Here is a 26716-nt window from a genome sequence, read left to right as displayed (position 1 = left end):
GGACAAGGACTAACAGAATATAAGCACACCAACAATGATAAGGAAATTAAGGATACAGACAATGGTAACAGACACCAAATACAGCAGCAATGGTAAATAAACAACAAACATAAACCCGCACTACAGAAGGAAGTATTGTTGTAATATTAAGACCCACTCTATATACTGTGACCTGTCCATTTGGTTATATAACAACTTGAATTTATGGATATTTTGCGTTGCTTGAGATGTGTATCCAGGCTGTTCCAGAGTTTTACACCTCATGTAGGTTATGTTTACACTGAAACGAATCACCGTATCACCATATCAGAAACGATCTGCGTCCAGACATGTTGTTTCTGTGTCCGCAAGCCTTCTCTATCCACACAGCTTTGAGCATATTTGTTTACGTTTTACAGAAACAAAACTTAAAACTGCAATGGCTAATTTGCATAAACTAAGTGCTCAAAAAACAGCTCATCAAAAAGCAGTTCATCATCTGTCGGACTAAAGGACACAACTCAGTAGATTATATGTGTTTTTTCTGTGACAGAGGGGTGTTCTGCTGATGGTGAGTCTGTTCTGTGATTCTGTCGTGTTGGAGATGGTTCATGTAAAACTTTTCAGAGATTATAGACCGCATAGACTGTATATATGAATGAACATATATTCTAGCCTCTTAGCGTTTTGGCGATGAATTAGTTTGCGGTGCATAGATCTACATCAGCGTATCAGCGTTTTCAGGTGTCCACACAGTGCCAGATCAGATCTGTACTCAGATGAATTCGTGGGAGCTGGCTGCATCAGATCGTTCCGTCTCTGGAGCCGTTTTCAATCGGATTAGTGTGGATGAACACTGCATCTGCAACGAAAACGACTCGAATATGTCCTAGTGTGGACGGGGCCATAGATGCACAGAAACTTTTATGAGTAGTTTGAACATTAGGCAGTTTGAAATTTCCATACCCTCTGAAATTGTAAGTTCTCTCTCTCATTTTGAACAAGTTTTGAAGATTACTTTGGTAGTAAATTGTTGCATGCTCTGATTGCCAGTGTATAATATTATCAAGGTCAGGAATCTTTAGGAGCTTGGATTGAATAAAAAGATTATGGGTGTGTTCTAAAAATCCAACTTTAAGGATAATTCACAAAGCTTGTTTCTGTAATATAATCAATAGATGAAGTGTACATTGGTAAGTGTTCCCCCACATTTCAACACAATATGTGAAATTAGTTAGAACCAATGAACAGTAGAATGTACAAAGGGCAATTTGATCAAGGTTGTTTACTATAGCAAGACTTTTGAAAATTTTAGTTTTTATATGTCTAATGTGGGCTTTCCATGATATTTTACAGTCTATTATAACTCCCAGGAATGTATTTTCATTTACATTTTCTTTCTGAACACTTTCAATCATAACTGGTAACTCTCTTGCCTTAGTCTTGTTCAGGTTTAATGACAATTTATTAATATCCATACACAGGGCCCATATTGCACTATTTTCAGATCTATGTTATAATGTTGTTTCCTCATCACAAACATACCTGTAGTTGTGTTTTGTTTCATTCACACACTTAAATCCTGCATGTTGACATACAGAAAACACTCAGTTTGCTCTGTTCCACCTTGTGATGTCACGCGGTCATACAGGAAGTGCTCTATTGTGTTTTTGAAACTCAGCACACCTTCCCTAGAATCATTTGGATAATTACAGACCAACTATCTTGACTGAACAAAAGGTAAAAGGTAGCTATTAACTTGAAAACTACCACTTCATGACATCACAAGGTGGAACACAGCATTTTGAGCTTTGGAGATGCAGACAGATTAAGAATAAAGGATTACTCAAACATGTGCAAATGAAACAAAACACAACTCCAGGTATGTCAATTTTGCATAATAGAGGATCTTTAAAAAATACCTTGAAAAGCATGCATTGTTACAGTAAGCAAGCTCGCCTCTCCACAGATCTGACCTGACCTTTAACTCCCAAAGCAATCCACAAGACATATTTCATTTTTATTTTGAAGTTTTTCCCAATAAAGACATTTCATTTTTGCAAAAACAAAGGTATTCCTCAGTCTCTCCTCTCCAGATGGCTCTCGCTGAGTTAAAACCTTTTCTCTCTCTCTCATTTTAACCAATGCCAACCCGTATCCACGACTACCGCGTTTCCAAGTCCGTCACCGAGCAGCGGGAAAGCGTCATTTTCTGCTGCAAAACCACAACAGTCTGTCTGAGCGGTTCAAGGACAATTAAAAAGGGGTTGAGTGGAAAGGCACAATTAGCGACGACGGAGTAAAGCATGTGTTTAATATTGGCTGCGGTAGGGCATCTGGACCAGGGCTACGGGGAGCGGGGGCTGATGGGAGAAAAATGGCTCTAATGTGGGATTGATCGTTTCATTAAGAAATCTAATTATTTCACCTGCGTTACCCGGGCTGCAAATGTCAGAGAGCGGTTTTAGTCCAAGAGAGTGGGAGGGGGAGAAGAGAGAGAGAGAGGAGAAAATGGTGAGAGTTAGGGAGGTGGACAGAGAGAGGGAGATGCAACTGTTGGCGAGTAGTAAAAGAGAGGGAAGAGGAGAGAGAGAGGAGAGAGTGAGGAGATAGAGAGAGGGGGAAGAGAGAAAGAGAGGGTGAGAGTCAGAGAGGGAGAGAGACAGGAGAGATGCAAATGTTAGTGGCCAAGTTTTAGTAAAAGAGAGGGAAGAGAAGAGAGAGAAGGATGGACAGAAGAGAGACGGTGAGGGTCAGGGAGAGAGAGAGAGAGAGAGAAGAGATGCAAATGTTATTGAGCATTTTTAGTACAAGAAAGGGAAGAGGGGAGGGGGAAGAGGGAGAGAGAGAATAGAGAGAGGGGAAAGAGAGAGGGAGAGCGAAGGAGGGACAGAAGAGAGAAAGAGAAGTTGAGAGTCAGGGAGAGAAAGAGAGGGGAGATGCAAATGTTAGTGAAGATTTTTAGTAAAAGAGAGGGAAGAGGGAGAGGGACAGAGAGAGAGAAAGAGAAGGTGAGATTCAGAAAGGGAAAAAGAGAGGGGAGATGCAACTGTTGGCGAGCAGTTTTAGTAAAAGAAAGGGAAGAGGAGAGAGAGGAAAGAGGGAAGGGGAAGAGGAAGGAGAGGAAAGAGGGAAGGGGAAGAGAGAGAGAGAGAAGGAGGGACAGAAGTGCAAAAGAAAGGGTGAGAGTCAGAGAGGAAGAGAGACAGGAGAGATGCAAATGTTAGTGGCAAGTTTTAGTAAATGAAAGGGAAGAGGAAGAGGAGAAAGAGGAGAGAGGGAGGAGGGAGAGAGAGAGAGAGAGAAAGAGGGACAGAAGAGAGAAAGAGAGAGCGAGAGTCAGGGATGGAGAGAGGGAGGGAGATGCAAATGTCAGTGAGCAGTTTCAGTAAAAGAGAGGGAAGAGAGAGAGAGAGAAGGAGGGACCGAAGAGAGAAAGAGAGGCTTATGTGTAGGTATCTGCTGCTCCTATTACTCCTGTACCACTGTCACTTCACACTCTACTGCGCATGTCTCCTGTAGAAAAAGCCGCTGTCCTGCTGCAAGCAGTGAAATATTCAGCTGAAAACGGTAATCGAGCAGCAGAAAAAATGTATGGAGTGAGCAAGAAACTTGTGAGGGACTGGAAAGTGGGGGAGGAGAACACAGCTTCACAGCAAACAAGAGGGTGTGCCGTGCAACTTTCATGGAAGTCATTAGATGGACTGACAAAGCCTGGACTTTAATGACAACCGAAACCATCCTGTCTGGATTCAGAAAGGATGAAGAATTCGGTCGATTTAGTGATTTGGAGTGAGATGGAGAGTTTGGTAAACTTGTTGTGTTCTGTTGTTTATGTTATAGTTATCTAAAGAACTGTTCATATGTGACGTTATTATTGCTTTAACTTGCCTTTCAATATGGAATGTCAGTTCCTGGTCATTTTTTGGCTGGTGTGACTTATACTCCAGAGCAACTTATATCCGATTGAAATAAAAAAATTGGGTCAAATGCAGTCACCTTCTTGTTTCTATGGATACGTCATTGCTTTTCTTCAGTTGTTCCACAGTATGACATTAAACAGCTCTACTTTATATTTATGCAATTACAGTTGGTTTATAGCTCAAAAATACCTAGAAAAACAGGCATCCTGACTGTGATCGGGGTAGCCTCTCCGCAGATCTGACCTGTAATTTGATCCGGTTTGGTCTCCAAGAAGATAGAAAGTTTTAACACCATACTGCGAACCATTCCAGAATAAACAATAACAACAACATCGACAGACAAAAGCGTTCGACAGACCATCCTCCAGAAAAGTCACACGATGTACCTTTAACGCTTCTGTTTGCAAGTTCTGATCCATGCTCGATATTTTTCTCTCGTAATGCGCAGTCATATTGAAATTCCTGTGCGCCTCCTCTGGTCACCTGCCTGTTCATTCGCTGTGTGTGTGAAGGGAGCAAGTCTAATTACACAACTCAATACCCCGTCCTCCGCCCAATCTCATTACAATCTATTAGGGCCTGATTGGATTGCCTGTGCTCCGGTGGGAAGCCATGGGCACCCAAACAAAGGAGCCAGAGATGGGGTGGGTGGCTCCGCAAACTGGGGACAATAGACTGGGGTGTGTGTAATCAGATAGGCACAATACTGGTTGATATTGTGCTTGTCGAAATTGGTAAGAGGGTAGAACAGCTCACCGCCGCTGTAATGTCATTTATTATGAGTCCACACAGTCAAAACGTCATTCAATTCTCCAGCCTGACCTTTGGGCGAGATAAACTTTGCGCTAATGGGATGTAATATTGGTCAGAGCGCGCGCCCACGAACCCGAAGGTCAGTGGTTTGAAGCCCACTCCAAGAAGATTATACTTATTGTTTGTTATGTTATGGCTTCAGACGACATGATATTTAAAGGTTCTTTGTGTAACTTTTCAATTATGGAGACGTTATTGCTTTGTCTGGAGTGTTTCGCAATATGGTGTTAAACCTTTCTATCTTCATGGAGACTAAACCAGACCAAGTTACAGGGCAGATCTGTGGAGAGGCGACCCTGCTCACACTCACAATGCTTGTTTTTCTAGGTATTTTGGGCACTAAAACCAGCTATTTAGTAAATGTAAGGTAGAGCTGTTTAACGTCATACTGTGGAACATTCCAGGCAGAGCATTGACATATCAATAGAAACAAGCCGGCAACAGACCCTCAACCAAAAAGTTGCACAGTGAAGCTTTAATGCAAATAGGGGCAGCTAGAATTAATATTTTTTAATTTTACTTTTTTGTTGCAGTACATTGAAGTTAATTGGTCACTGAAAGAAAATTTTTCAGGTTAAACATTTTTAAATGGTCTTTTTTGAATCTTTCATGGCAAAGTACAATGTAATCAATAGAAAAACAGGCTCTTGTTCCTCATCTGAAAGTATGACATCATCAAACTAGTCTCTTTCTTTGCCTTTTCTAACTATTTAAATTTGTTTAAAGTTGCACTATGTCACTTTTTTGTCAGAAGGTGTGCCAACTATTTGCCTCCATGGAAACAATGAGAGAGAGAGACGAATAAATTCCTTAATAAACGAAAGATAAGTCTAATGCCATACTGTGAAACATTCCAAGAAAAGACAGCCCGATATGCATTTCTTCATGGGGATGCTGATCCTGACTGTTTAGAATACAATGACTCCGAGGACTGATGATCTCTACTGACATTTTTGGGCCGATATGTGGAGCTGACTTAGATAATTGTATCTTCTTTTTCGACCAAAATGTTCAAATAAATCTTGCATATATTTTTCATGCACATTTAGGCTGCAGGTTGAAGTAAACTAAATATCGGCCTCTTCTGGAGCTTGATGGCCGATAGTCGATACGCTAAAAAGGGCAAATATCGTCCCGGATCTATTCTAATTCAAATCAATGCAATAACACGTTTAACACACAATCCCTACATATTTAGACAGCGTTTTTATCTCAAACTGAAAACACTCTGTTCCACCTTGTGATGTCATGTGGTAACTTTTAACTCCACACACCTTCACTAGAATCATCTGGATGATTTCTGCACTTGAATTGCCAAGCTATATTGAACAAAAGGTAAAAGGTAGCTGTTAAATTGAAATCTACCACTACATGACATCACAAGGTGGAACAGAGCATTTTGAACATTGGAAATGTAGACAGACGACCCCGCTCAACTAAAATTGTAATTTATTTAAAAAGAATGTAAAGTTGAAACTAACAAAAGGAAGATGTTTACAACATTTAACAAAAAGAGGCTGTTGAGTAGATAAATGTATAACTAAAGATAAGTTAACAGAAGTAAAATGGCAGAAGTATATAATGGCAATAACAGAAAAACAAAGCAGCCTCAGAACTAAGTCACAAAGGACTACTAGTGTCTCACAAAGTTATCAAGAGCTACACAAGAGACACAGCAGTCCACAGACAGAACAGCAGCCCAGAGCGGCAGAGGGGTAGATCTGTGTGTCATTCGTTCATTCATGTTTCAAACTAAATCCAAAAATAAGAAAACAAAAAAATAACTGTTTTCTTCATTGTCTCCAAAACCAAAATTAAGAAAATGGATAACCATAAATGTTTACAGTTTTCGATTTTGTGTTTAAATGAATAATGGAAAAAATGGATAATGGCTGTTTCCTGTTTTCCGTGACTTAAACTGCGATGCCGGACTTTTGTGCTGCATACGGACTGAACCAGGACTGAGACCGGGACTGAGACCAGGACTGAGATTGAGACTAAGACTGGGACCAGACCAGGACCAGATCTGAACCTGACCGGGACTGAGACCGGGATCTGGATTAGTCCTGGTTCACGTCTGGTTTAGACCTGGTTTAGTCCTGGTTCAGTCCTGGTTCAGTCCTGGTTTAGTCTAGTTTTTTTTCCTGGGATCAGTCCTGGTTCAGTCCTAGTTCTGGTCCCGGTCTCAGTCCTGGTCTCTGTTCCAGTGTGGTTCCAGTCTCAATCCTGATCAGTCTATGCTGGCGGACCTCCAGGCCCGTCCCGTCACTCCTGGTTCAGTCCTGGTTCAGTCCTGATTCAGTCCTAATTTAGTCTGTATGCGGCAGAAGTCTGGCATCGCACGTTAAGTCCATAAATGGGAAACGGCCGTTATCTGTTTTTTCTATTATTCATCAACACAGACTCAAAAACTGGAAAAACGAATCATTATCCATTTGTTCATTTTGGTTTTGGAGACAAATAATGGAGAAAATAGTTGTTGTTTTTTTTCATTTTCTTGTTTTTGGTTTTATTTTGAAAAACAAACGAATGATTGGGTAGGAGCATTATAACACGACTAAGCGCTCAGAAGAGTCAATTTTGCGTAATATAGGACCTTTAAGTTTGTCTTGGTGGAAAAAGTAGATATTGTTGGTGTAAGTCTTGTCAGTATGAGGCAGCTCTTTGTGGAGGCACTTGTCCATTTAGTTTAAAGCAGAGTCCATCAGGCTCACAGTGGGAGCTCCTCTCTTTGATTGCACAGTTATTGACAGAGCCGTGCCTGGACCGCCTGTAATCCAGTCTGCTCCAGTCTGCTGTGGTTTACTCATGCTCAACATAGAGGTCCTTTAAAGGTGCATTGGTGTAACTTTTCTGGCGGAGGATCCGTCAAATGTTTTTCTCCATGGAAACGTTATCGCAGTAAGTATTTTTGAGCTATAAAACCACCTGTAATTGAATAAATGTAAGGTAGAGCTGTTTAATGTCAAATTGTGGAAAATTCCAGGCAGAGCAATGACATCTCCATAGAAACAAGCAGGTGATGGACACTCAGAAAAGTTACACAATGTACCTTTAACATGATAAATGTACTTGGGAATACTTTGATGTCAGTCATATCATAATGTTGTTTTCCCATCATAAAGTTGTGTTTTTTTGTTTAATTTATGGTTGACAATTATGTATAATCCGTATATCATTCATGCATTTGTTTTTCAATATAAAACCAAAAATAAGAAAACAAAAACAAAACAAAAAAATCTTTGTTATTTGTCAACAAAACCAAAATGAAAAAACAGATAATGATCTTTTTTCTTTTTTTTTTCAGTTTTAGATTTTGTGTTTAAATGAATAATGGAAAAAACAGATAACGGCTATGTCAAGTTTCTGTGACTTAAACTGCGATGCCAGACTTTTGCGCCGCATATGGACTGAACCAGGACTAAAACAGGACTAAACCTGTAACTGATTAAACCCACTAACTGTTTTCAGTCCCGGTCTGATCTCGGTCTTGTCCCTGTCTCTGTCCCAGTCTCAGTCCTGGTCCTGTTCCCAGTCTCAATCCTGGTCTCAGTCCCGATCTGGTTCCGGTCTGGTCCCAGACCTGGTTTAGTCCTGGTTCAGTCCGTACACGGCGCAAAAGTCCGGCATCGCAGTTTAAGTTATGGAAACGGGAAACAGCTGTTATCCCTTTTTTCCCATTATTCATTTAAACACAAAATCGAAAACTGAAAAAAACAAATCATTATCTGTTTTTTCATTTTGGTTTTGGAGACAAATGATGAAGAAAATAGTTGTTTTTTTGTTTTCTTACTTTTGGTTTTATATTGAAAAGTGAATGAACGAATGATACACGGATTATGTATGATCACAACCTCTCATTCTACTTTGTGATATTATAACTGTTGGAAAGGGCCCATATTACTTTATTTTCTGATCTATGTTATAATGTTGTTTCCTCATCACAAACAGACCTAGAGTTGTGTTTTGTTTCATTCACTCGGTTCCCCCTTGTGATGTCATGTAATACAGGAAGTGCTTCATTGTGTTTTAAAGTCCATACATCTTCACTAGAATAATTTGGAATGTTTCAGAGCTGGAATTGCCAATCTCTACTGAGCAAAAGCAGACCAATAATAAAAGGTTACTCAAACATGTGTGGATGAAAGAAAACACAACTCCAGGTGCATGTTTTTGAGGAGGTAACAACATTCTCACATGGCTTGAAGCTCTAAATCATTGATTTTAGCAAGACTCTGTAAAATAACAAAAAACAAACAAAAGTTCACACACGGATATAACTCATGGTGGAATGTAACAAAATAAAAGTGATGAAGTACTGTACTTTAGATGTGTGAAGAATCCCTCAGTCGTCCAGGTAGAATCCATGTCGAGGAGAAAATTCAGTTTGTCAACTGGACAAAAGTTAGTTTGGCTGAAGACGTTTTGCAGCTTATCCAAGCTGCTTCTTCATTTCTGAAGTACTGTACTTCAGTATACATTTTAGGTATCTATATTTTACTTAAGTGGATTTTATATGGATACTTTTTACTTTTATTTCACTACATTTGAGAGCAGGTATCTGTACTTTGTACTCGACTACAATTTTGAACAGAAAAGACAGAAAAGTAAAAGTTTTTTTTTTTGTTTATTTGTTTTTTATCATAGACTGAGACCTGCTGAAAAGGCTAAGGGCTTTATTTTTAACACGTTCATAATTTTAAATAAAAACAGATGGAAACTGTTCAATTCAGTTGTTTCTGTTAAACAAAATTCAGCACAAATTTCTGTATCAAACTTAATACATTTGAAGCTTCATCTTACTTTAATCTTACTTTTTAAATACATTTTTAGGAGGTACTTGAATGCTTTTACTTTTACCATTTTTCATGTGATTCTTTTACTTGAGTATTTTTTGCTCCAGTATCTACTTTTAATTTTACTTAAGTATCAAAATTGAGTACTTCTTCTGCCACTGGATATAACAGGAGCAGAATAATAGCGATAACGGTGAGCACTGTACACTAGGGATGCCATAATAGCCGAAATATTCTGATATCTTATCGTCAAAAGTCTCACAATAATATCGTGGACTGTCACAATATATTGAATCACAAGTTCCTTTGCTTAAATGCATGGTTTTATAGTAGGAACAGCTTAAAAACATATGGAACTACATATCCCATGATTCATTTCAGTGCAAATAACATGAAGACATATGTTTTTTACTTGAATTCTTGGGATTATGATGGAAATAATTCACACCCAAATCTTGTCAAGGTATTTTAAAAGCAAAAAAGTGTCCTATCTACATTTTTATAAGCCTCTGCAAAATATCGCAATAAATATCCCTTTTGTACACAGAGCCTATTAAGTGTATTTTAAATGTACAGCTTTCTCTATTGACATTTCCCTGTGTCTGCGTGTCTTTGTTTGTTTAGTGGAGCTTGATGAGACAGTCTGTATAGATCGTCCTTGGTGACAGACTGAGGCTAATCCCAAACTCAGCAGGACCAGGATGGACTGAGTCAGGTCTGTGGAGAGGCCTGGACAGATTCTCCTGTTGCGAGCCCTAACTAACTCTGTCCCCCTCCCATAGACATAAACAGGACTGAGAGAGCCCACCGCTGTGAGTCTGCACGACCGAGAGCAGCTGTGCAGGGTGAAGGGGACAGGTTTGGAGGACTAACACCAGAGGAGGGATGACTGAGTTCAAAAACAGCAGGGGGCTTTGATACAACTTTTTGAAGTAATGGAAGATCAAACTTGTGTCCACTGTTAGACTTGGGGGAAAGAGAGACATTTGGAAAAATATGGAACTGAGGCGTTTCCTTTGATTCCCAGAACATTTTAAAGGTCCTATATCACACAAAATTTACTCTTTTGAGCTTTTAGTAATGTTATAATGTTGTCACGTTCCCAAAAACATACCGTATATTTCTGACTATAAGGTGCACTTAAAATCTTTAAATTTTCATGTACATGACGCTCAAAAATCTCTCAGAATGTTTTAGTATGACTTTGGTAAACTACGAAGCTGCACTGTTTGATGGATTGTCGGAGCAGTACATTTACTGTAGTCAGGAAACTCGCAGAGTAAAGGGCAAAGTATAATAATATAATAATATATACGGTCTATGCGGATGACCTGCAGACTTATAATCTCTGAAAAGTTTCACATGAACCATTTTCAACGCGATACCTGCACAGAACAGACACACCGTCAGCAGCACATCCTCTGTCACAGAAAGAACACATATATTCCACTGAGTTGTGTCCTTTACTCCGACAGAAGTTGAACCGCATCAGGGCACAAGGAGTGAGCTGTTTTTTCAGTGCTCATAGTTTATGCAAATTAGCCATGTGGTTTTAAGTTTTGTTTCTGTAAAACATAAACAAATGTGGCAAAGCTGCATTAAACACATTATTACTCATTGTATATTTGAGTTCTCATCATAGGAAATAAAAAACAAACTTAAATTATCCACCCACATTCACATTCATAATACACATTCACCAAGATGCAGTGCGAATTACGCCATGATCTGCCAATGGATCGTGGACGCCTGGGCTAAGGTATTAGTCTCAAGTGTCGTCTGTTTGTTTTGCTTAATGCGCTTTATATTCCAGTGCGCCTTATGTATGAAAATAGACTAGAGAATTCAACATTATTAATATTGCGCCTTATAATCCACTGCACTTTATAGTCCAAATACAGTACCTGGAGTTGTGTTTTGTTTCATTTACACATGTTTGAGTCTGTCTACATCTCCAAAGCTCAAAATGCTCTGTTCCTGGTCTGAAATTATCCAATGATTATAGTGAAGGTGTATGGAGTTTAAAAATACAGTGGAGCACTTCCTGTATTACCACATGACATCATAATGAGGAACGGAGTGCTTTGAAATCAGCCTAAATACGCAAGGTTTGTGTGTTAAACATGTGTGAATGAAACAAAACACAACTCCAGGAAACAACATTACAAAACAGAAAATAGCATTATATGAGCCTTTAACATTTTGAGAAGACTGAAATACGAACAGCTGAACTAATACAAGAATCCCACGTATTTCAGAAAATTGTGTTGGTTGTTTACTTGACCGGTCAATGCAGAAAGATCTCTGTATTTTTTTATACAGAGATATACGTCTGGACATCACGCCCTTGAGCCCGAACTAAACATGATTGTACTATAAGATATACAGTGACGCATTTGGAAACGGAGCTGACCTATGATTTCAAAACAAATTCCTCTCACCTCAGATTAAGTTAGATTAGTTCTTTACTCATGGGGCCCTTGTGATATGTTTTTCCTTTTCTTTTTTCTTTATAAGCAGCCATATTTGTTTTGATACGGAAAGGACCGTGCGTAGGTCTGTCATGATAACAAATTGAATTGAAGGTATATTGCAGAAGTGCCCAAGAACCCAAGAGCAAATTGAAACCACAAAAACTATTCTAAATGTACAATATTGTTAAAAATCATTAGCTGCAACAAACAAATACCTGACAAACACTGTTTGCCCAGGGGGCAGGGTGTCTGCCATGCATGATCAACTGTGCGGTTACCCGACGGTCTACGTGGGTGCACCTCTGGACCCATCCCGACATTCGGAACCGTAACAATGACATTTCACCGCTGCTGATATTGCTGTGATTTTATCGAATTTGTATGAAGAAAAACAAAAAACCCACCACTTCAATCCAAGTAAAAAAAAAAGCATTGTAACGCATGTTACTGACATTTGTATGGAGTAAAATATGACATTTTTTCCCTGTAATGCCTTACATTACAGTAAACAGCAATGCATTACAGTAATTTGTTACTTTTTATAACACGTTACTCCCAACACTGCTGACAAAACACTTAAGTAGGAGTCCTAAGGAGTCACAGAATTTCATATAGTCAAAAAATAACCACAATTTTTGTAGTAGTAAAGAGTAAAAAAAAATGTTATTTTAATACAGATTTTTGCTGAATTTTGTTCAGTATAAACAACTTGAAATTTTCAGTTTTTATTGGTGTATTTTTGTTTGCTCAAACCATGAACATGTTAAAAAATAAAACCCTCAGCCTTTTCAGCAGGTCTCATACTAGAATAAAGTAAAAAAAATAAAATAAAAATGTAGTGGAGTAAAAAGTACAGATACCTGCTCTCAAATGTAGTGAAGTAAAAAGTATGCCATTAAACCTTTCTATCTTCATGGAGCCCAAACCCGACCAAGTTACAGGTCAGATCTATGGAGAGGTGACCCCGCTCACAGCCAGAACGCCTGTTTTTAAGGTATTTCTGAGCTATAAAACCACCTGTAATTGAATAAACGTGAGCTGTTTAATGTCATACTGTGGAACATTCCAGTCAGAGCAATGACATCTCCATAGAAACAAGCAGGTGACGAACCCCTGACCAAAAAGTTACACGTTGAAATACTTTACTACTTTTATTTTATTACATTCCACCAGTGTTTAATTGAAGAAGTCAAAATAGATCAGTGTAATGGCATATTCTCACATCTCCATGGAGACAAGCAGATAATGGATCCCCCTCATAAAAGTTACATAGTGCACCTTTAAATGATGCCTATTGTCTCTACTAAAATGCTTGGTCACTATATTCTCTCCGCTCTTAATTATTCACAGTACATGTAGCCTGTAGCGATATTCCTGTTGACTCCAGCCTATTGTAATGCGTTTGTCTCCTTCGTTAACAGCTCCAGTTCGGGGTTAATTGATCGTGGATTAATGTGGTTGATTTGCAACTCAACCAAGCTAATAATGTGTTATTGATCGTAGCATTAGCCACCACCGGATGTGGCCAAGTCAAAGCAGTGCCATAAGTTGACGCTGTGTGTTTTAATCAAGTTTAATTATATTGTACGTTTGGCGAAGCTAGCACGGTGCATCAGGGTTGACAAATGGCCAGTCAAACGCATTTATTTATTCATTGTATTGAATTTTTCAGAGCCAAAAAAGTGGCAAAGTAAATGAGCCATCTTGGGAGCAGCGTCAGATGTTTGTAGAGTCGAAATTGTGAGGTTAAAATGTCTGTATGTGTTTTACAGTGCCTCTGGCAGATTTGACTGCTCATTTCACTAAAACAGAGCTAACATTTTGTAGACTTTACTAACTGTCTTACCTAGTCTTTTCTAGTTTTGTAATTGTGGTGAAGGTTATAATTTTATTTCCTGATTGGACACAAGAAGATATGACCATAGACTGTATAAAGAAGTGGACTTAGGGGAGTGTGACGTCATCTAGGGGTGAGCGATATCTCGATATTTTAAACATATCGAGATATTTTTTAAACACTAAATGGATTTGGACATATCATATATATCACTCTCGCTCGGCCTCGCCTCCTTGATTTTGTTACCTCTCTCCTCACATGTCTCATTCACTACTCACTACCGCCGTGAATGCTGAAAATTGGTGCCATCCAAAGCTTCTAGCACCACGAACCTTTTCTACCATTTACAGACTCACCCTCAGCAGCACGTCCTCTGTCAGAGAGAACACACATATTACACTGAGTCGTGTCCTTTAGACTGACAGAACCTGACCGCATCTGTGCACAAGGAGTGAGCTATTTTGTTCAGCACTTACAGTTTATGCAAATGAGCCATGTGGTTTTAAGTTTCATTTCTGTAAAACATAAGCACATGTGCGCAAAGCTGCATTAAACACATTATTACTCAATGTATATTTGAGTTCTCGTCATAGGAAAAAAAAAACAAACAAAAAAACTTAAATTATCCACCCACATTCACCAAGACAGGGAGGCAACGCTGGGCGAATTACACCACGATCTGTCAATGGATCGTGGATGCCTGAGTTAAGGTCTCAGTCTCAAGTGTCGTTCATTTGTTTTGCTTAATGCGCTTTATAATCCGGTGCACCTTAGGTATGACAATAGATGAGAGAATTCAACATTATTGATATTGCGCCTTATCATCTGGTGCACCTTATAGTCCGAATACGGTACCTGGAGTTGCGTTTTGATTCATTGGCTGATGTGGCTCTATAGTCGTTAAGGTTTATATGTTGTAAAGTTTAGTAATGTAAAGTTTATTCATGCAGAATATTTTAATTCATAATCTGCTGCAGTGTAGAACTTGTACGACAGTATTTGGAAACATTCGGTTTGAGCTGTGCAGTGGCTCATAGCTCCTTACTGCTGATAAGGAACCTCGCGAGCTCATGGTTATGGTTAACGTATGATATAAAGAGTTGATGCAAAGATGAGCTTCAGTTGAGTTGAGTTGTTTTATTTTTGTATGAAAGGAAGGCAATATGTATTATTTCTTCCTTTATTTTACAGTTAAATTATTATTTTAGTATATAGGGATATATTTTTTTTTAAATGTGGCAGAAGCACTTTGTTCCACATGAGCTGCCCACGTCTTTGCACTTCAGTAAAAAAGACCTTATGGAATTTGGCATATTTGTTTTTGCACTAGTTTTTAGATGGGTTGTTCTTCCTGTATAGCCGAGTTAGGAAAAAATGGCAAAATAAAAACCCCAGGATCATGTAGGGTGGGTTAATATGAAAATTTTAAGATCAAAATGACTCACTGCAGCGGCTACAGAGAGAGAGGTGATGGAGTCAGAAGTCACGATACACTTCCTGTATGGAACCCTGTGATTATGTCCACTATGTCCATTTATATTTACAGTCTGTGGCGTTACCTAGCCCCCATAATGTTAACAAACTTGTCTAAATTACACAATAGTTATTATTTGACAAATAAAATAAACAATGACACCTTTATTTTGTTAAATAAATGTTTAAACAATCAGACAAATGCCTTCTTGTCCATAAATTGTCCCTGTATATTCGATAAAATTGATAGAGATTGACAGTTGATCACATAGTTCGAGGGATTCAGTTTTAGAAGTCACTGCCAGTTCCTGTTTCTTTGTACTTTTCCTCTAAATATGATTCACACACTGCCACTGCAATGATGCTCCACCACAAAAAGCAAGTCATAATTAGAAAAAAAAACAAAAACATGAATCTTTCAAATGCACTTTAATGTAACTTTCTTTCAGAAGTCCAACTGTAATTTCCTTGAGACAAAGAGTACACAAAACCTCATTCAAACTCCTTCACAACATCGCACTGAGTCAACAGGAAAACCACACAACCCCTGACCCAAACATAATTATTTTAAATGTGCAATTAAACTTTGTGTGGAGTTTGTGAAATGGGCGATTAAAAGTGTAAAAAACGTCCCCGTGGTTTGTTCAATGAGCCAGACATTCACAGGAGTCAATGATGCACGAGTCTATTGAGTTCAAACACAGAGGAGGTGACTGTCTACGCCCTCAGCTCTGCACAAAACACAGCTTATTGCACACAAACGCACTGGGGCATGCACAATTCTGGTATACTGGCAGAATTAATACGTGTAATCACAGCCTGTCCACAACTGTATATTAAAATGAAACTCGTAATAGAGTGCGATGGGGTTTTAATGGATTTTTAGGGTTGTTATTGCTTTGGGATCAGATGGTGGGGTTGCCTATAAAAAGTTTGCATTGGTTAAAGTTGCATTCTGTAACTTTTCTATTCTTTGCCAACCTGCTTGTAGAGATGTCCTTTGTAATGTTCCACTGTATATATAAATGGACATAACTAACTTCCGGCTTCATCGATTCTGGCTCCAGTTGACTTTACATAGAGAAATTGTCACGTCTCTTGGTAACTGCTGCAGTGAGCTTTGTCATTTTGGTCTTAAAATGTTCTCATTAACCCATTCTCGACATGATCCTGGTGTTTTTATTTTGCTGTTTTGTCCGTAAATCAATTCTTATTCCCATTGTGGAACTCCAAATTTGTTCCTTTAACTGCTGAACTCATGAGCATCATTTGATTCGAACGCTATAGGTCATTGTTTCCCTCAGGTGGGTCGCAAGAGATTTTTTTCGGGTCGCCTTGTCACGATGTGCATGTAGGTCTGCAATATACAGTTCTGACACATGAGAGAGTGAGTGAGTCAGCGGAATATATTATTATCATTCTGGATCAGCATTTTGTCAGAATATCCTGTCCTCGGTAGAGTCAGTGTTTCTATGCTTATTCCTTTCACTACTACATATATGTGTGAATTGGGATTTTCTGTGCTCACAAAAATGAAGACAAAGCTCAGAAACAGACTGAATAATGTGCCTGATCTGCTGTTGCGCTCTCCACCTGCAGCCCGGATTGGAACACACTACAAAAACGCAGACAGGCCCACATATCTCATTAGAAATGTTGAAATGTAAAGACATGTTTTGTATTATTTTATTGACTCTATTCACGCTTATGTCACAAACCAGGAAGACGTTTAGAAAGATGCGTTTACTGCCTCCCAGGTCCAGTTTTCTTCATCTACGCGTCACTGTATCATTCTATTATGTTCGGCTAATCAACAATTACAACCATACCTCAGTTTTCATAATTTCCCGACTGACACAGAACTCCAAGCGCACTGGGTAGATGTGATTAGAAGAGATGAGGGTGCCAAACTCAAGATGATTCCAAACAGCACATACGTATGCAGTCTTCATTTTACCGCTGATCACATTTACTTCAATGGATTTTATCTCAGTCGGTCGGCGAGCCCAGTGTTGGTAACTACATCGGAAGCTGTAATCAAATCTTTCCAAACGTCTCCCTGGTTTGTGACGTAACATGAATATACTGAATGTTAAACTATTGAATGTTGAAAAGAAAAAGAAATGGGCTACAGTTAATGTCCAAATAGGCGACTTATGGATCCTTTTATTGCTGGTTCAATGAGTGTTTTTCATTGTTTAAAACTTGAGTAATACTAATTGTTTTGACACACATGATCACTCAGTCAACAATAAAATATCCCCTTTAATGTTCAATAATGGTCAAATCCACCTTTATTTTAGTGATTTATGAATAATGTCTGTTGACTTGGGTTGCGAAGGTTTGTGACTTTTTAAAATATGGGTCACCAGAAAAAAGTTCGGGAAACACTGGTGTAGGTGACGTCACGCTCCCTTAGTCCACTTATACTCATACACTTATACAGTCTATGGGCAATACTCAAAGTACCCTGAAAAACATGCTTTCTTACTGTGAGTGGGCTTGCCTCACCATAGATCTGATCTGTAAGTTGACCTGGGGGCACTGTAATACTGTTGTAAGAATATTCATGGGTTTCAGTCTCTTGTTATAGGTGAAACTTTGAGGACATTTCAACATTCAAATATACTTATACTTGTTCTGATATAGTTCAAGATCAGTCCTGTGAGTGCGATTTTTTCAGTATCGATACTTGCTTAAATGAGTATCTAGTTTCGATCCTAGTTTTACATCGATTAGTAACCGATTTTTGACACTTTTGACAACCCTTGTTACTATACAGACACACGAGCCTAACTTTCCCCTCTTGTTTCTCTCTCTTCACAGCTGCATGTCAGAATCCAAGCTCGGCAGTTAGTGGAGAGGTCTTTACCATGACAGCGCCCCCTCTGGTCGGCCCGGGACGCTGCAGCAGGTGTGCGGGCGCCATGACGACCCCGCTGCTCCTTTTCCTCCTGCTCGTCTCCGTCAGGACAGGACTAACCCAGACCTCAGAGGAGAGTCCAAGTCCAAGCCCTAGTCCAAGTCCCAGTCCATTTGATCCGCTTAGCCATCCGGAGTGCACCAAGAAAGAGCACCCCAAGGTCTCCATACAAGGTCAGTTAAGAGTTTTATTATATTAAAAGCACTGTGACTGATTTTTATTATTTTAACTTGAAAAACAGAACTAGTTCATTTTAAAGGTCATGAAGTTATTCCTTTTTATAATACATATTAACCTTATTTTTGAAGTCCCATGCTCTCCGCCATCATCATTTGGGTCGTATTATTAAGTAAATTGGCAAAAGTACATGGGGAAAATCGGGCCTTTAAACGGACAGTCCGGAATTTTGGACATAGGGCCTCATTTCCTAGGTAGCCAGAGTGTTGGGGACATGTGGAGACACTTTTTTTTTCCATCCAGTCCTTGTATTTTGCACTAAAACAGTTTTACCCACTCCACAAAACACCCGAAACAAATCTATTATTACACCAGACTGTCGATGTAACTATCTGTGTTGATAGAATAATGTTTGAAATAAAACTAACCTTGCATCACATGAATCATCGCATGTTGAGGGACTATTTCCTCAGCAGCAGCGGAATTTTACTTTGCCGATAAAGTAGGTGATATTAGTCCGCTGCTGCCGAGCTTTCTATCAGGAAGTACAACTCACTGCTGCTGCTCAGACATATATCCTTCAAATGCAAGGTTGGCTGATGTAATAATAGATTTGTTTTGGATGCTTTGTGGAGTGGGTAAGACTGTTTTTAGTGGCAGGCTAACTATGGCCATTGACTTGCACTAGCCTAGCACCAGCGACCTCTGCAAATACAAGGAGTGGATGCAATATTTAAAAAAGCGTCTCCACACATCTCCAACACTCTGGCTCCTATGTCCAAAATTCTTGACTTTTTTTTTTTTTTTTTAGTTTTATTTATTTAAAAGGGACAATGCATATTCATGAACGTATACTTGTAAATATGCCAGAATTAGTCCGAAGGCTATTTTTCATCTATAGTATAGACACTGTCCCTTAAAGGACACCTATTTTGCATTATTTGTACATTTGTAAATCATATTAGCTTTTGCAATAGAGTACCATAACAACCAACATACACCAGATGTCCAACAGCACATATGTTATTTGTATGGGCCCCTTCCCCATAAAGTAGAGGTTAGTAGCTCAATATCTGATTCTGCTCACTTCATGTGTACCGTGGGGAGGCATTATTTGTTGCTTTAATATGTGGTGTCTTATTCTGTGAACGAATCAAGCCCGTGCTCAAATCAATACTGCACTGGAATCAAAAGAAATATGGTTAGAAGTGAGGGCCAGTCCATTTAAGATCTCAACTTGCCGTAAATTACAATGGAACAAGATAATACTGCAGTTTTATATATCTGTTTTTATGAGGCTGAAGCTACAAAAAATGAAAATAAGAAAAAGTATGGTTTAGGTACACTTTAGTGCCCATATATAGGTTGTGACTCACCCCTTGACGCTATGGACTTCATGAAGTGGGCTATATGCTTTCTATAAAAACAAAACTATTCATATCAAGTAGTGTCTATAATAACACCCCTGCCTAAGCTGCAAAAACTGTTAAAAGTATCAGTTAAAAGTATCAGTTTTAGAGTCTATGATTTTCTTAAAAAGGTTCAAAGTTATTTCTTACTTGCCTTATTATTGACTGTGATGAGTTTATAAGTGCTCTTCACAACTCTCAGAAACCAGGCCAGAGTCTTTCCATCACAGTAAAGCTAAAAACCACTACCATGCTAACACGCACTCCCTGATTATTTGATGCACAGCGGTACACAGCAGACTTATTTTGACCTCTAATGTTGTTTCCTCACCAAGAACATACCTGGAGTTTGCATTTTTAAGGCTGCGTTCTTCTCTCAACTGAAAACACCTTATGACGTAATGTGGTAATACAGGAATTGCTCCATTGTGTTTTTAAACTCCACACTAGAGCTGGGTATCATGAAGAAGTTGCTGATACGATACATACCTCAATACATAGGCCACGGTACGATACATACCTCACTACAGTGCACTTTCGATTCAATACGATATATTTCAAATGAATTCGATACGGTTCAATAAAAAATAAAGGCTAAATTGTGGCTGTGATACTAAAAGTCTTTGTTAAACCACGTCTTGTGCAAAATGAATATGAAACACCAACATTTTAATCATCAAAACAGTGAAAATGTCAAATGTGTCGCGTGAACGAGTTTGCTTCTTCTAAACAAACAACAAAACTGTAGCACTGTAACAAAATAATTTAGTAAAATATACCAAAAATACTCTTGGCGATATATCAATACAGCTGCCCACGATATCGATACTGTATCAACACATTAAACGATACAATATTTTGATATTTTTGCACACCCGTACTCCACACACCTTCACTAGACTCATTTGGATGATTTCAACCCCGGAACGGCCAATCTCTACTGAACAAAAGGTAAAAGGTAGCTGTAAACGTGTAAACTACCACTTTATGACATCACAAGTTGGAACAGAGCTTAAGCATAAGCCCTGATTTGTTACTCAAACATATGTGAACGAAACAAAACACAACTCCAGGTATGTTTTTGATGAGCTAAAAATATTATAACATGTCTTAAAGCTCATAAGAGTCTACTTTGTGTAATATAGTACCTTGAAGTTATAGGTACATGGTCAGAAGTACCTAGCTGGAGTATTATTGGAGTAATATTGCATGTTTTAGAGTAAATCAGACACAGTTAGAACATGCAAAAAGAGAGAATTGCACCAACAATCAAACCTGGGATTGTCTGACTATGGGGCAAGAATGCTAAACACTGTGCCACCACGATGCATTGTAATTTAACTGTCACATAGCCTAACAAAGCGGACTTTATAATGTTTTGGATGACTCACAATGTCTCCAAAATTATCCCACTTTTATGCAAATAAGACCGAGCGGATGAGTCAACCACTTTATACAGAGGAAGCTCAAAGTGTCTAATTTTGAACGGCTTTAAACAAGACTAACACATATTCCGCTGCATAATAATTATTTCAAATGTTAATACAAAAATTATAGGCGTTTGGGAAGAAAATGTACGCTGCTGGAGTTGACTGAAAGAGAGTTAATGACTGCGTTTATGTGGTACGCAACACTCCTGATAATATACAGAGAAAGCGTATATTTTTCGGTTAAGATGTTTAAGTTTAAATATGGTAAAGCTATTTCAATTTCACATATTAAAAGGCATGTTCTCATTAAGACGGTTGGTCATTTGCAGTTACATCGTGCCGAGGGGTTTTGTACACATATCTATGGGCGGAATGTTAAGCAGCATGTCAGCAAACACAGCCTGACAAGTTTTTATATTGTCTGGAAATTCAAGAAAAAAATACAAATTGGATTTAAAAGACCGGAGTCTGTGATCAATATGAGTTCATGGTCCTGTTTAGTTGCTTGATTTTCAACAAAGACTGAAAAATGAATGCTGAAAAACTAATCCTATTTAGCTGACAGTGATGAAAGAGTACTCAATTTTGTTACTTAAGTAAAAGTATAAATACTGGAGCAAAAAGTACTCAAGTAAAAGTAAACGTATCAAATGAAAAAAATCAATTTAAATAAAAGTATTAAAGCACCTATTTAAAAATGTACTTGAAGACTAAGAAGTAAACTCATTTTGTGCAGATTTTGTGAGCTTGTCTCAAATACTCATAAAAACATTCAAAAAAGTAGTAGTAGAAAGTACAGATACCTGCTCTCAAGTGTAATTGTAAAGTAAAAGTAAAAAGTATCCACTTTAAATGTACAGATACCTAAAATGTAAAATGTATAGTATTCCACCACTGCTAGTTTGTGACTGTAATGTTATTTGACACCATTTACTCTCTCAAAGTTGTATTTTGAATGATTCATGCATGTTTGAACAATTTCTAATCTCTCATTTTCAAGACACATATAAGCATAACTTTAGTCTCCATAACACACCAGTTTGGAATTGTACATGTATTACAATTAGAAACAAATCTCTGTTTAACCAAAAGTGGAAGAAAATAATATTTGGTCTGTGGTAATAACACATTCATGTCCCGCAATGAATTTACAACTAAATAGGAAGTTAATACCTCATCTAAGGAATATAAAAAGATGATTAATGCTATACTTAAAAACCTTTAGATTTAAAAGGTTGTAATGATTTCATAGATGATAACTTTTTTTTAGAAATTCCAAAACTATGGATAAAAAAGAATTCCCAAAAGGAAAATTTACTAACTTTGAATTAAGAAAATGTTTTAACACAATCATATATCCATTCATACACAACCCAAACAATGTTGCCCAGTACTATAACGACCCAGAAAAGATCAAAATTATAACAAATGATTTTAAACTCCCCCATTCCTCCAAAAGCAGAAGACGTTCATTAAAAAGCTCTATCTTTAGAGTATTAGAACACGCTTTGGTATTGAATGTCATAAATATTCCTTCTGTGATGTGGACATAGAAACAACAGAGCATCTCTTCTCTGAATATGTTCATAGTACCACTTTTTGAGAAGATGTAGACTTCTGGTTGTTTTCTAAAATACCCCGTGTAGAACTTGACCAAGACAGACATTATCTTTGAACTTCTATGTACAGATAAAATATTTTTGAATGTTATTATTATATTACATTATATATTATAGGAGACGCTGACTTCTTTTTTGGTCTTGTTTCTTTTATTAAGTCGGATGGTGAATATTGTGAATGAAAACGTCCAGATGATAACATAATGATCTCTGGGTGTCAAAGATTATAACTGTATATCAAATACAAGCACAGTAGGTCTTCATCAATGACCAACACTTTACTTTTTAATTGGACATAAAACATTGTATGTGAATTAAGTACTGACTTGGGATATTAGTCTGCCATTCTCTTACATTACACAAACTAGCTTACACAACCGCTCAGTAGCATCATTGTCATTAAAACTGCAGTACTCCCCGTAGTCTTATTACTATAGCCTCCATTGACTTTTACAGGCCCATTTGCACTGTATACACACACATCGCACGCCATGTAATATATATGTCTCTCTGGGTGCTATATAAAACCTTCCACTTGACATTGAGCAGGTCACAAGCTTGTCTCCATAAAGCAAAACAAGCCGCGCGGGTACAAGATAAAAATGAGGAAAAATGCAAGCGTGCTACGTGCTATCCGCTAACATCTGTAAAAACAAGGCTGGGCTGTGGCGGGACTGATCGGGGCTGAGGCAGATAGGAGCTCTACAATGGAAGGTAAACACCAGCACAAATTGCAGTGTTTATTTTCGAATGGGCTTGTTGATACTGCCGCCGACGTGCTGGGATGAAAAATTGGATTGGGGCAAAAAGTGCATCTGGTCTGGAGTGAAATATAGATATAAAGTTGATAGATGGGCCGTTTTGTTGTGCAATGTTTTTTTTTGTTGTTTTTTTTTTTTTAAACTGGAAATAAGAGGTCTGTGTTCAGTTTGAAGTGTGAAAACTGTGATGGGTCGGTTGAAGAGATTTTAAAGGGACGCTGTGTAACTTTTTTGGTTGGGTTATGAAATCTGATGTTGTCCATGGAGCTGTGGTTGCTTTGCTTTGAATGTTCCACAGTATGGCATTAAAGGATTTCATCTCTGCTCCTCTGCCATTTGTTTGTCTCTCTGAAGATACATACATTAAATGCCATACTATGGAACATTCCAGAAATAAAAAAAAAGAAAAAAGAAAACATGGCCATGCAGACTAGTGAAAGTGAAAGAAATCTAAAGTTGTTTTAATTTTGTCACTAGTTCGGTCGATGTAAAATAGCATTTGCTCTGAGAGCGGTGTGTGTGTGTGTGTGTGTGGGCACCACAGTCACATTCTGATTCACATTAAAAGCTCTGAGAGCTTCAGACAGGACGTCTCAGAGCAGAGCATTCAGCCTCTGGAGCGGAGAGAGTGTGGTGTGAGCGAGGCCGGCCTACAGTCTGCAGTGACAGTAACAGAGCTTGGAATTCAGATCACTTATTTACATGAATAGGCGCTGCAGAGCTGTTGTTTGACAAGTTCGTCTGGCAATTTGAATCATCTTCAGTGAGACTCCTCCTGCCTCTGTGTGCACAGGGGTGTGTGGCTCAAAAAGCTTTCTCTGCTGTCACTAGTGCGTACAGCCTTCACGGTGTATTTAGCCTCAGGTGAAAGACCACCGTGTACAGTGTGTACGTGTGTGTATATACTCTGTGTGAGCGTATACACTTTGTGCATGCATATACACACAAGTGTGAAAAAAGTTGGTTGACCAGCTGATGGACTCTCACGTGGTTCATGGTGCATGTTTGGGGTGAATGGTGCACTGTGCATGTGAACGAAACTTAAGTCTAGTGTGCACAGGGTCGATCTAGAAAGCACACTAACATTTATTTATCCTGGTTTAATCCTGATATAATCCTGGTTTGTTTTGTCCTGATTCTGTCATGGTTCAGACTTTGTTTAGTCCTGTTTTAGTCTTGGTTTAATTTTGTTTTTCTTTATTCTATTATAACCTTTCACTTTCCTGCCAGTTAAGAGTGAATACACAGTACAAAGTTTGAAGGAAAAAAGAAATGTTTTCAAGTTGTTCTGCTTGAGCTCCCATTCGCCTCTCCCTTCAGTACAACATCACAATCCTCACTCTTATTTTGACTTTCTGAGCCTTTGTAGCCTTGACTTCCAGCTCCTTCTTAGCATTTCTCTCTAAAGAAATCCCAGAAAATGTCACCTAAACACCTCCTCTGCTCCATCCCCTGCTCCATGGGGCCCAGATGTACATCAGATTAAGCCCTGGTTTAGACCTGCTTTAGTCGTAATGTTTGTCCTGCTTCAGTTCTGGTTTAGACTTGGTTTACAGCTGGTTTAGTCCTATTTTTTGTCTTGGTTCAGTCCTGGTTTAGATCTGGTTTAGACCTGGTTTAGTCCTGGCTTAGTCCTGGTTTATTCTTTGTTTAACCCTGGTGTAGTCCTGGTTTTGTTCTATTTTATCCTTATTTTTTCCTTTTATAGCCTTAACTTCACCTCCATTATAGCATTTTTCCCTAAAGAAACCCCAGAAAATGTCACCTAAAGGCCTGTCTCGCTCTGCTCCGTCCCCTGCTCTATCCCAGGGCCCAGATGTCCGGTAGATTGTAGGTTTTGTGTAGATTTGGCGGAGGGCTCTTTTGTACAGAGGCAGTGGGACAGAGAGGCCGTTACAATCAAAGTGTCAGAGTGAAGCTGAGATTAGTCCCGGTGATGGATGGGGCTTTTCTATGGACCTGGTGGAGCGGCACCTCTTCTTCCTCCACCTGCGGTCTCCACTGGCTTCATTCTATATGTCCTCACGGCTAATGTCAACATTAAAGGTGCTGTGTCTGATTTTTACTGTCTTAAAATTTGAAAAATAGTTGATTTTGAAAAGTTTGCAGTGGTCCAAAGTTATTCCTCACTTACTTTATGTATTTAAAGTAAATAGTAAGTAGTAATTAGTAAGTAGTACGTAGTAAGTAGTAATTATTCACCGTGATGAGTTTATTAGTGCTTTTCACAACTTTCAGATGCCAAAGTAGAGGTTTGCCATTACTGTAAAGTGCTAGCATTCAAACAGTTCACTTTCTGGTTCTTGGAGAATAAAACATTTAGGCTAAGTGACCCAAATCTGATTTTTTTCAGCCCTATGCGACCTGTATCTGATGTTTTAATGACAGTCTGAACGACACAGATCCAATTTTTGTCAAATGTGACCACTTGGATATATGCTCCTAAAACCGATACATACCTGATCTTTTAACATGCGTTTCAGTTTGAACAGCCAGGTCACATTCACCCCATCTAGAGGTCAGGTTCGGAGTCTAGTCAATGGGGGGCAGCGAGGTCAGCGAGTTAATCAATATTTGGGGGGATTGCTGTATTCAGGCCAAATTGGAGGGGTCTTATCGGTTTTTGAAATGATTACCAAAGAAATGGCCAAGCGCGGCTACAGGTGGTCCTGGCTACAGTATCAACAATAAATAAAGAGTCCGAAAGCCAAATACAAGGAAGCTAAAAACTCAAACAAACAAAGCAGCCATGGACGTGTAACCTGTCCGTTTTATGAAGAACTGGACTGCATTTTGGGAAACAAGCCCAGCATTTAGGCAACTTCTGTAAATACTGAGTATGCTCGCTGCATGTGACATTATTGTGTCCTCCAATATGCGGGACACTTTTGGGGCATTTAAAGTTCATCACATACAAGTTGCATTTAATTGGAAATGTGAATGACCTTGCAAAAAAATTGAATTTCACAAAAAAAAAATCCAAATTGAGCATTAAGCCCTGCAGTCTGAACATAGCCTTAGACCGATGGATATTAGAAAAAGACTACTCATAGCCAGTGGTGGAACATAAAGAAGTAAATAGTGTACCTACAATGTATTGTA

At 38.6% G+C, this 26716-nt stretch overlaps 1 protein-coding gene across 1 annotated transcript in view; it reads left to right on the top strand.

Moving 5' to 3' along the window:
- Positions 1-26716, top strand: part of sema5ba (sema domain, seven thrombospondin repeats (type 1 and type 1-like), transmembrane domain (TM) and short cytoplasmic domain, (semaphorin) 5Ba) — a 492613-nt gene that overhangs the window by 169405 nt on the left and 296492 nt on the right. The window contains exon 3 of the mRNA XM_055149649.1: positions 18122-18391. Coding sequence (XP_055005624.1) covers positions 18169-18391 — 223 coding nt within the window. The 5' untranslated portion in view covers positions 18122-18168. The remainder of the gene's footprint in view (positions 1-18121; positions 18392-26716) is intronic.

Source organism: Boleophthalmus pectinirostris, unplaced genomic scaffold (assembly GCF_026225935.1).
Source record: "Boleophthalmus pectinirostris isolate CB_2022bp ecotype Guang Dong unplaced genomic scaffold, ASM2622593v1 HiC_scaffold_1, whole genome shotgun sequence".
In the NCBI taxonomy this organism is placed as follows: domain Eukaryota; kingdom Metazoa; phylum Chordata; class Actinopteri; order Gobiiformes; family Gobiidae; genus Boleophthalmus; species Boleophthalmus pectinirostris.
Note: the sequence above shows the minus strand (reverse complement) of the source record. Positions and strands in the feature narration are given on the sequence as shown.